Source organism: Melanaphis sacchari, unplaced genomic scaffold, assembly GCF_002803265.2.
Source record: "Melanaphis sacchari strain LSU unplaced genomic scaffold, SCAv2.0 Contig7_pilon_pilon, whole genome shotgun sequence".
NCBI classification, from domain to species: domain Eukaryota; kingdom Metazoa; phylum Arthropoda; class Insecta; order Hemiptera; family Aphididae; genus Melanaphis; species Melanaphis sacchari.
In genome coordinates, this window is record NW_020271560.1 from 3,144,243 (window position 1) to 3,155,697 (window position 11,455).

An 11,455-nucleotide genomic window follows, 5' to 3' on the forward strand; every position below is an offset into this window, starting at 1 on the left:
CTCGAATATAAAATTGTAGTTAAAATTAAAATTAAAAAAAAAAAAAGATATAGTATAAATTTACTTTATATATTTTTAAAATTGTATAAATTAATAGTTATTTTTCTTCTATGTAGAAACATATTATATATATTTTTAAATAAGTAATGAAGATCTTTTTGTGTATTGCAATTTATTGTAACCTGTGCAGTAATAGAAGTAACTGAGTTACATATTTACATTTGTAATCACTAATCAGTATAATCACTAATCACGGACTAAGATATAATAATATATTTTATTTCATGTTTGTAACCATTGTATCTTGTATTCATATTCTGTGCTTGTATTTAGTTACATTTTTTATAAAGTAACTTTTATCAATTAGGTATATATCTTGTATTTTAATTACTATTTTCGAGGAGTAATAGACATACATTCTTATAAAAAATACTTTTATATAGTATTTTTTTTTTGTTTTGACTTACACATATCTATAACGTACAATCCACTATAATAATATAATTATTATATTCATTAGTTTCAATCGATTTACAGCGAATTTATATTCTATATAATTATTTGTGTTTTATAATTTATAGGTAAGTATAAAAAAATAGTAATATAAAAATTGATGATAATACTTATCAAGACATCCTAAATATTCAAAAAATATTTAATGTCAGTATTATCTTATTGTAACTATAAATATTAAATAGGTCATAATTATTTATAATTTATTTATTTTTAAATCTTATATTTATATTATGTATACACTATAGAGTGAGACACTTTTCGATCAAAAACGTACCTTTCCCTTTTCGGCCGAATCACTTTTCGACCAAATTTTGAAAAAGGTCGATTTCCTTTTCGACAAAAACGTACCGTTTCCTTTTCAGCCGATTCACATTTCGACCAAAAAAAGTATTATTAAATAATAATAATTATAAGTCTTTATGTAAAAAAAATAAATTTGTTAGTTATTTTTAAATATAGTAGTAGGTTAGGTACAAATAAATAATGATAATAATTACATAATATAAGTCTTTATGTTATACATATCATAAAAAAATATTAAAAAATGTATAAGTTGTATAAAATACTAATAATAATATAATCATAATATTCATACGTCATAATTCATTTTTTTTTTATTCACTTTTGTTAGCACTGTTTAGATTAGGTTGCTGGTTCACTACTTTTCAAAGTAGTTATTTGAAACCAACTTAACAAAATCATACCTACAAATATAAAAGTATACAAAATATATTTACTTTTAGGTAATTATAAAGCATAGCTATATACTATATCTGTCGAGTTGTCCGTTTTGATAATCCATAATGTATTTTTCATTTTTCAATAATATTAAATTAAACTTTTTTTTTGGTTGAAATGTGAATCGGCCGAAAAGGGAAGGGTACGATTTTGGTCGAAAACGGCCATGCCCACACTATACTCGACACTCGTATTAGAATTAGGATTATTATTGGACTATTATAGAGTATTATCTGGTCGTGTTGCCGTACTATACTTTTTGTACTAATGTATTATTGTTAAGACCTACGGGCCACAATGCATTAACGACCAACTAAAATTTTTGCCAGGGAATTATAAATTTAATTATATAAGATACACAAACGACGAATTCCGCTTTTTTTATAAAACAACGAGGTTAGATTAAATTTTAATAAATTAAAAAAATTGAGTACCTACCTAAAAACGTATAATAAAATTATGCCATACCAAAAAATAACTATTTATAATTTAATACATTTTCAATTTTTGAGTGTTAAAATTAAAAACTTTTAGGCCTTTTAAGGAATTTTTTATAAAAAATAGTTTGCAAATAATTTTGTGATGATTTAATGAATTTTTCGTCAAAATTTTAATTTCTAAAGCTTAGGTATAAACAAAAATTGTGTAACATGTTCTTATGTATTATCGATATTTTATAACTACTTTAAGTCTTAAGAACTTAGATAGCTATATGAGAAAGAGAAACTAATAATTATATAGCCATATAACTTATAAATATCTAAGTATCTTACTACTTAAGTGCATTTTCAAGCTTTTAAATTATAGAAACATATTCTATATATGTCTATAGTTTTAAAAATAGAGCCAAAATATTTTGAAAAATATATCATGATACGAAGAAAATGCCAATATAAATATTTAGTGAGGTTGTATAAATAATCTATACAGTTACTGAGTTACCTATATTCTTATTTGAATTACACAAAGAAATTGCGTAAATAGGTATTTTTGTTTTTCATTGGTTGCGGCCTGCGGGTATCGGAATCTATCTTGAATTGTACTAATCGTAGTACCTAATGAGTAATGACTATTGACGTAAAGGACCTACTCGCATACTTCTTCTGAAGTCTAAAGCACAGATTTAATATCTTACCAAGGTATTCAGTGTTTGAAATGTAAAAAAATTAATTCATGTTATCAATATTTGTCATAATTTACATTGAACAATGTTAGGTATTTGTTTTGTCCCTCACTGAGATGTAGATATGAATTTACAAGATTTATAAGTTATAATATAAAAAAAAAAATAGAAGCCAGTGAAGACGTGGAGTTGTATATTATTTAGTATTTACACTTATTAACTAGTTAATAGACAATAATAGATAAGTTGGTAGGTACATACACACATGGGCACAAATGCAAATGTAGCTTATTTTTTTTTTTTTTTTGAGGAGGAGACTGAATTTTTCTCATATTTTCTAAAAATAATCTGCTTAAAATATAGTAATATAAATTGACTATATGATAAATTTATATAAGTGCGTAGTAAGTACGATGTATTAAATCTTGAATTGGAATACTAATTTCAATTGGCCCAATGAATATAATAGGTTTACAGTAACAGTATATTAAAAAGTTTTAGGTATTGTCTGGTATTTTATGAACATGTGATTCATGATTCATAAATTGTTTACTTAATGTCTACTACTGTTACTACTACAGCTACTATTTTTTTTTATAACTTGCTAATCAATTGTGTGTACTGCGTTAATATTCACGTCCTAATACATACAATTTTAATAATTTTATTAACAAATTATTATAATAGCTATTATTTTTATAATTGATATTATTATAATAGCTATTATTTTTATAATTGATATTCTGCGTATTACTATAATCTTATCTTTCTCTGTGGTTTTGTCATTATGTCATGGTTTGTTATGAATTTATGATAAAAACAAATAATTATGATAAAGATAAACTGCTATCGGCGCATGTTAGCCAGGCGGCTTCTCGAATCTCGAACCAGGCACCAGCTACGCCTTGTCGCTGAACAGTGAACAGTGTACACTGCAATCACTACATTATATAATATATAGTAATTAATAGTATAGTCAATAGTTATTACTTTTTAGTTATTAGTGTTATTACATATCGTTGTGGCGTTGTATCTATTTTAAAAATGTACTTCTCTACTTATCTTTCGTCATTGCCATCCGTCGTTAGTCATTACTTATTTATGTCGATATTTCAATTTCACTACTATACTTCATAATGTTTAAATCAGTATGGAAATGAAACGTTGTCTACTTAGTTGGTTTATGTTAGGTAAACCTACATTGCTTGTCACTTGTAATTAAATATTTTAATATAGATAGGTATCAAATACGTGTTATTGTTATGACTGGTTATTTTCCACGTCTTAAGTCAAAATGAAACGAAATCTTAAAAGCATACTTAAGTATTTATTTTTTGTTGTGATCACTGCACTCGTGACAACTGTAATTTTTAAATTTTCTACTCAATTTAATCGATATGAAAATAATAAATCTACGCATGAGAAAATGGATATTGCCAACAAGCAGTTGAATACAAATAAAAATCATAATAATAAAATTGACTGGCATGATTGGGAATTTATTAATAGAGAGAGACAGCGAATCGGTAATATTTTTATTAGAAGAATGCATTTTATTTTATTGTATTATATTGATTTAAGTAAATTGAATTATATTTAGGAATTGGTGAACAAGGAATTAGTGCTACATTGTCATCATTCAATCAGCATAAATATGATGAATTGTATAAAGTAAATGGATTTAACGCCCTGTTAAGTGACAGTATATCTGTTAATCGCTCAATACCAGATATACGGCACAAATTGTAATTTATTACTATAGTTTAAATATTTCATATACTCATGTTTAGTGGTGTACAAAAAAATTGTAAGAGCATTTCTATATATCAAAAATATTACTACCCAACACTTTTTTTTTATATGTAAAAAAAAATTGTTTCTATTTTTAACAACATTCCTATTCATATGAGTAGTCCACAACATTGAATTATTATAATAAACATATTAAACTTTCATGTGACAGTTGTTTATGCCCTCTCCTTTCAAAAGCGAATGCATTACTTATAACTTATCTGGACACCATTACTCATGTCATATATTTAATGTGCTTTTCAAATATTGTAATATATGTATTTGTATTAATTTACAGGTGTCGTTTTATAAAATACAGTAGTAAATTACCTACAATTAGTGTAGTTGTTCCTTTTCACAATGAACATTTCTCAACACTTCTTAGAACTGTGTATAGTGTCTTAAACCGTTCCCCTAAAAGTTTACTTAAAGAAATAATTTTAGTGGATGATTCAAGTACTAAAGGTAATGTACTTATTTCATTTGTTTTATTTTTTTTATCACTAATAATATATTTTTTTAACTTATTGATTTAACAAATTTATAAGTAACAATACTTGACATTCTTGATAATTTATAAAAATTAATTATTTTTCGAGTATTCATCTGCTAAATAAATAATTTTTTTTTCTAGCTAGTTTAAAGAGACCATTAGATAATTTTGTGTCAAACAATTTAGCTGATACCGTTAAAGTCATACACTTGAAAAAAAGACAAGGTTTAATTAGAGCTCGTTTAGCTGGAGCTAGAAAAGCTATCGGTGAAATTTTAATATTTTTAGATTCACATACTGAAGCAAATGTTAACTGGTTACCTCCCCTTTTAGGTATTATACTTCTTATCCATATTTTATATATTATTTGAACAAATTTTATTTTCATGGTATAAAATATAATGTGAATATAATAGTATTGTTTATGATATAATTTATTTTGTAGAACCTATTACTGAAGATTATCGAACATGTGTGTGTCCATTAATTGATGTTATTGCTTTTGAAACCTTTGAATATCGAGCACAAGATGAAGGTGCTAGAGGTGCTTTTGATTGGGAATTTTTTTATAAAAGATTGCCACTTTTGCCTGAAGATTTATTGTATCCTACCAAACCATTTCGGTAATGACTATTTACAACAATAAATAACATTTTTTAAACATAATTTTTATTTAGAGTATCTATTACACTGAACAATAATCTTACATGAAGTACAGAGTGGAGAAACCTTCCTCTAGAGGTACTTCATCATTAAAAAATAAAAAATTTTAAATTTAAATATTTTGTACAGGATAATTCTACTAAGCATGTTTACAGCCATTTTATCCTCTAATTAAGTATATATTCAAATGTTGATTTTTGGAATTTTTAAGTACATAATTTTATGTACAAAATGTTTTCAAAATGTATACAGATTTACATACTATTTAGGAAGTGTCCCGTGGTATTTTAATCATTTTTTTTTTTTTTTTTTCAATGGTAATAAGTAATAACCATTTATTTTTGTAAATTCTTAAGCTGGACATTTTTTTTTTTAATAAAATTGAATGTATAATTTTTAATTTATTAAACTAAAAATGATGATTTTAAATTCATAATATATTTTATTTAATAATTTTTATGTACCATATTTTCAATAAATATAATTTAATAACTAGGAAACTACATATTTTATTTTTAATTTAGGCGCATCAATATTTTTTAATCAATTTTTGTTATAGATTTTAAACTGAATTTGAATGAAATTAAAATTAAAAGAGAAAATACTCATGAGCATGCTTGATGAATCATTTTATACATTCAAATAAAATTGTTTAGCAACTAGTAACAAACTTAGCTTCTAGTTTAATATTTTTCACATAATTTATAACAGATAACTATCTTTGTTTTAATAGTTATCTTTTAAACATTAAAATTTTAATAAATTTACTATTAATTATAGTCCATTTTTGTTTGTGTTAAAGTTTTGCTATTAAATGTATTTTTAGTAATTTTATTTCATTTCTTTTAGGAGCCCTGTAATGGCAGGCGGTTTATTTGCTATATCAGCTAAATGGTTTTGGGAACTTGGAGGTTATGATCCAGGTCTCGATATATGGGGTGGAGAACAATATGAATTATCATTTAAAATATGGCAATGTGGTGGTACTATTTTAGATGCACCTTGTTCAAGGGTAGGCCATATCTATAGAAAGTTTGCACCATTTCCTAATCCTGGCATTGGTGATTTTGTTGGAAAGGTGAATTGCCATCTTATTTAATTATGTAATTTTTATCAAAATTTGTAAATGCATGAAAAATATTTTTAATAATTTTATCAATATATACTATTTACATATTATTTTACCATAGATAATTGTATAATATATTTAACTAAAATTGGTACTTTATAGTTCAATAACTTTTTATAAATGTATTCATCAAAAAATGTTATTACTTCTAAATTTAATTAAATGTATAAATTATTAATGTTAATAACACTATGTAATCAATAGCCATGTAGTTCATTATATTTTATTACAATTATTTTAGAATTATCGTCGTGTAGCAGAAGTATGGATGGATGAGTATGCTGAATATTTGTATCTGCGTAGACCCCATTACAGGAATATCAATACAGGAGATATAACTAAACAGAAAAAAATAAGGGAAAAGCTTCAATGTAAACCATTTAAATGGTTCATGCATGAAGTAGCATTTGATTTAGTCAAAAAATATCCTCCTATTGAACCACCAGATGTGTTTAAAGGAAAGGTATATGTATAATTCAACATAAACCCAAAATTTTTTAGATTAAAGTAAAAAAATATTTATTATTTATTATCTAATCATAAATTAAGTTTTTGTATAATAAAAAAGATTTGGATTCATTTATACTTAGAAGCAAAAAAAAAACAATAATTCTTTGTATTAATTTATAATTGTAATACTTTTAAATTGGAAAGTATATTAAGAAATTTAAGTTGTAGTTATAATAGATAATATTATATATTCACTTCAAGTCTACTTTTATTGATTTTGTTTTAGATAAGAACTTTTACTGCTCCAGAACTATGTTTAGATGCTACATCTGAAAATTTGCTCAATTTAAAAGAATGTATTGAAAAAGATGATGAAAATCAAGTAATAATTAGAAAACTTAGTTATTGATAGTAATAAATTTTAAATGTCTTAACTATTTTAGAAATTTATATTGAGTTGGCGGAATGATATTAAAACAAGAAATAATATGTGTTTGGATATAAGTGATTCATCATTCAAAGCAAAAATCAGCTTATATGGATGCCATAATGGTGGAGGAAACCAACTATGGCATTATGATCATGTATATTCATCTGTAATTTAGTTGTAAAAATGTTTGTTATTAATTATCATAAAATATTTTAGGGTAAAATGAAACTTGTTCAGGGAAAAAATCCTAGATGTATGGAACATGACATTAGCACTAGAAAAGTTTATGTTACTCAATGCAAACAGAACATAGATGATCAAAAATGGATAATAGAAAATTTCAACTCCAAATCAACTAACTGGTCATTATCATATTAAGAAACAAATATTATTTTAAAATTTAAGTAACAAATTATTCGAACAAATTATTTAAATATTAATACTTATTTTAGAAATAAAATTAAAATTGTAAATAAATTTTAGTTTTATACAATGTAATATTATAATGCTCATATGTTACAAATTCATTATAAATATTTAAAAAAAAAAATAACATCATTGATAAATCATAATTTAATACTGATGTAAACAAAAACTAATAATAACAGAAAATGTAAAAAAAAAAAATAAGTCATAGAAAATTATATTACAAAGTGCCTAACATATAAACATAACAAAATGTAATGTCATAAAGAGTATACCTTAGTATAAATATAAACAAAGTATCTATTTTTTTAACTCAAAATTTATATATATTAACCTTAAGTGATGTCAACTTTTCTACAATTCAAAAATTGTATGATTATTTTTAGACTAAAACAATATACATTTGAATTTATTCCATATTATATATCTTTTAATTTGAAATTAAATAATTGTTTTATACTACAATATCTTATAAACAACAATTGGCTTGTAAAGCACTGATGACACTTGTACCATACATAGTTGGTTATATTCATTAATTTTTGTCTGTGATATTATTTTAAATTGTATTTTGTTACTAATTTATATTCTTTAGTCTTAAAAATAATATAATGAACTATATTATAGTCTGACAATGTATTGAGCAATTTTATTTAAATATATTTTATATTTGATTGATTATTAATTAAATATTCAATTATACTTCCATTAATTATATTAACTGTGTAATAGTTTACTGTTCAATATACAATAAGAGCTATAAATAGATACATAAAAATCTATTTAATATTTACTGACATCATTGACTTCTAATAATAAAGTTTTTAATTTCAGATGATTTTTATATATTGAAACTATTAACTATGAGGTAAAATTTTCATATTTATATATTTTATCATATATGATACATACGCAACATCATATTTTGTGTTGACATAAAAATTAAAATACATAATATTAGTTTGTTATTGAAATATACAGTTATTACAGTTTATCTACTAGTAAACAATTCAAGGTATCGCATAGTTAAGAAACTTAAAGAATACAATCAAAATTTTCAAGAAAAAAAATGTATTATGTTATAAACATGTTAAGGATCAAGGTCTAAGTTTGTCTTTTAATAAATATCACTGGTATGTATATTTTTTTTATAACACTATATTTTGAAATAAAAATTCAAAATATTGACCAAACATTATATTATCAATAATAATTAAATTATCGTCTGTTCGCTTTTCGCTAGTCCATCAATTTTAAGCTTCTTTGATATTAAATTTTTGAAATTTTTCACTATGATAATTCATTTTTCTTATCAATAGTTCATTTATCATATTATCTTTAGTATATTACATAGACATATATGTCTATGGTATATTATATTATAGTCCTATCACTATCGTAAACAAATAAGCAGCCAGTATCAACTTACTGTATCATACAACAATTCAGGTTATCATTGTTAATGTAAAAAGTTGTTTTGTTACTTTGCTCTATAGTGTCTGTTCCTTATTTATGAATTTATTGAAATCGGAATCATAGTTGATGTACATTTTCTAAAATTTATTCGCCATATTTTAAAAAAGAATCATCTTTTCGATTAATTGTGAAAATTTTTTCTGTTAAGCAAATGTAATTTAAATACTACAATTTTTCTTATTTTATTCAGATTTAATTAAATTAATTCATACAGTTGCAGGTAAGATATGTCACTCTTAATATAGATATTTATATGTATTTATATTATTACGCGTTATTAAATAATTACTTTGGTGTATACTATGAAAAATAGCATTCAAAGTTTTTAGTTATTAAGAAAAACTGAGGTGTATAATAAAAATTATAAATATTAATACTAGTGATGATGGACACCCGTTGATAACAAGAAATTCAACCTATAACTAATTAGAAAACCAATATATTATACATACCTATTAATATAAAAATTGATAATTTCTAATTAATCACCGAATTGTAATTGAAAAATTATAACTATCATGTTCATTATTTCAAAAATCAATACTTTCAGTATAAAAATTAAATACAAGATATAAAATAAAGTCTGGCCATATAAGAAATAAATTATATTACATATTTAAAATTTATAGTTGTATTCTCGACTATGTATATATATTTATTATTTTATATGTAAATTAGAAAAGTATACAAATAAGTTTTCATTGCATATTTTTTTTTTTTCTAGTTTACAATTAATTATATAAACTTGTTTCGTTTTTCAATAATCTAATTAATGGTTTATATTTTTAGGAAATGAACCAAAACGGTTTCAGTACTGGTGAAGAAGATTCACGTGGTCCTCTTGATAAGATTTGCTGTTTACAAGAAGACGGATTTCGGTGTCAGAGACAAGCTGGAAACGCTTCTTATAGTAAAAAAATTCGTAATACTGTCAGACAACTTAAATTGCATTTGGATGCTGTTGTATGTTATATCATATAGTTATTATTTTTATGTATACTATTAGTAATTGCTTTCTAATTGAATAATATATATATATTTAGGCGAGACATATCTACATTTGTGATCATCACAAAAATATGATTCAAAGTGCTAGAACGTTGAAACCATCTAGTCAAGATGAAGCACCAGAAGTAGACTTTTCACAACTCCAGATGAATACCCTTAGACGTTATAAAAAACATTTTAAAGTAGTGACAAAACCCAGTCTGAATAAAGCTCAAATGGCAGAGGTAATATCTTCTATAATATATCAATTAAACTCAATATGTTTCAACATAGTTATTTTCAACTTGCTTTGTTTGACAAAATTTGTGCACAAAATTTATGTTTTTAAAATAAAAAATATATTACTAAACATTTAAGAAATAATCTTTATTATAAGAGATAACTTGAAAAGTAAACATTTTATGGAATAAGATTTGTTAGTTTATTTTTTAGCTGTATTATTCGATAAAAAAACAAGTATTGTAACTGATTAATTTTAAATAAATATATTAAAAGTTTTAATTATTTAACTATATTAATTTAATATATCTCATCATAATTTTTGTAAATTAATGATAAATTAAAAGGGATTTTAATTTCTTAAAATGTTTAACTAATTTTAACTTTTATGTAACCAATAAATAATGTATTAACCATGATTCTTTTTTTTTTTCTTAGGCGTTGTTAAACCATTTTAAAACAATATCAGTTAATGAAAAAGAAGCTCTTACTTTTTTCATTTACACAATCAAGACAAATGGTAATAAATTAGATCAAAAAAATGGAAACAATAATTCAGATACACTGTCATAGTTATGCTATATTTTATACAATTATTTTTACTTTCTTAAAATGTATGTTTATCTTTAGTGTTAACATTTATTTAGAATGTATAAAAAATATTTAAAGTATTAAAGAGCAATCAATCTATTGGTTTTTCTTTAAATTAGTGATTAAAAATTGTATGTATTATGTTAAATCAATATTTTTATTTACTTTGCTAAAAATTTAGCGTTAAAAATATTTATTTAAACCAAATGATTTATATTATAAATTATATGCTTCAATAAACAATGTACTCATTTTGAGTTTCAATTTAAGAAAAATGTACTTTTGTTTTGTAAACATTTTATTTATTATACATTTATAAATTAATAATATATTGATATTTTAATTTTAGGTAGACTTATTAGTTATTATAATTATTGATTTTAAAAACTATTTGAAAAATTT

At 23.1% G+C, this 11,455-nt stretch overlaps 2 protein-coding genes across 2 annotated transcripts; both read left to right on the forward strand.

Annotated features, from left to right (window-relative positions):
• Window positions 1-3,263: 3,263 nt before the first annotated feature.
• Window positions 3,264-7,766, forward strand: LOC112601697 (N-acetylgalactosaminyltransferase 6-like). The gene is made up of 10 exons (XM_025349436.1): window positions 3,264-3,903; window positions 3,978-4,122; window positions 4,467-4,633; window positions 4,803-4,994; window positions 5,107-5,284; window positions 6,174-6,402; window positions 6,695-6,916; window positions 7,190-7,285; window positions 7,347-7,487; window positions 7,550-7,766. The coding sequence occupies exons 1-10, from the start codon at window positions 3,672-3,674 to the stop codon at window positions 7,709-7,711; spliced, it is 1,764 nt and encodes a 587-aa protein (XP_025205221.1). The 5' UTR covers window positions 3,264-3,671; the 3' UTR covers window positions 7,712-7,766.
• Window positions 7,767-9,238: 1,472 nt separating this feature from the next.
• On the forward strand, window positions 9,239-11,065 carry LOC112601833 (histone deacetylase complex subunit SAP30 homolog). The gene is made up of 4 exons (XM_025349642.1): window positions 9,239-9,455; window positions 10,025-10,198; window positions 10,279-10,467; window positions 10,901-11,065. Exons 2-4 carry the CDS (start codon window positions 10,028-10,030, stop codon window positions 11,033-11,035), a joined length of 495 nt encoding a protein of 164 aa, XP_025205427.1. The 5' UTR covers window positions 9,239-9,455; window positions 10,025-10,027; the 3' UTR covers window positions 11,036-11,065.
• Window positions 11,066-11,455: the final 390 nt, after the last annotated feature.

Coding starts and splice junctions, on each gene's coding strand:
- LOC112601697 (XM_025349436.1), top strand. CDS start 3,672: ATGAAACGAAATCTTAAAAGCATACTTAAGTATTTATTTTTTGTTGTG. Junction 6,403..6,694: donor TTGGTGATTTTGTTGGAAAG/GTGAATTGCCAT, acceptor CAATTATTTTAG/AATTATCGTCGTGTAGCAGA. Junction 7,286..7,346: donor AAAAAGATGATGAAAATCAA/GTAATAATTAGA, acceptor TAACTATTTTAG/AAATTTATATTGAGTTGGCG.
- LOC112601833 (XM_025349642.1), top strand. CDS start 10,028: ATGAACCAAAACGGTTTCAGTACTGGTGAAGAAGATTCACGTGGTCCT. Junction 10,199..10,278: donor AATTGCATTTGGATGCTGTT/GTATGTTATATC, acceptor ATATATATTTAG/GCGAGACATATCTACATTTG. Junction 10,468..10,900: donor ATAAAGCTCAAATGGCAGAG/GTAATATCTTCT, acceptor TTTTTTTCTTAG/GCGTTGTTAAACCATTTTAA.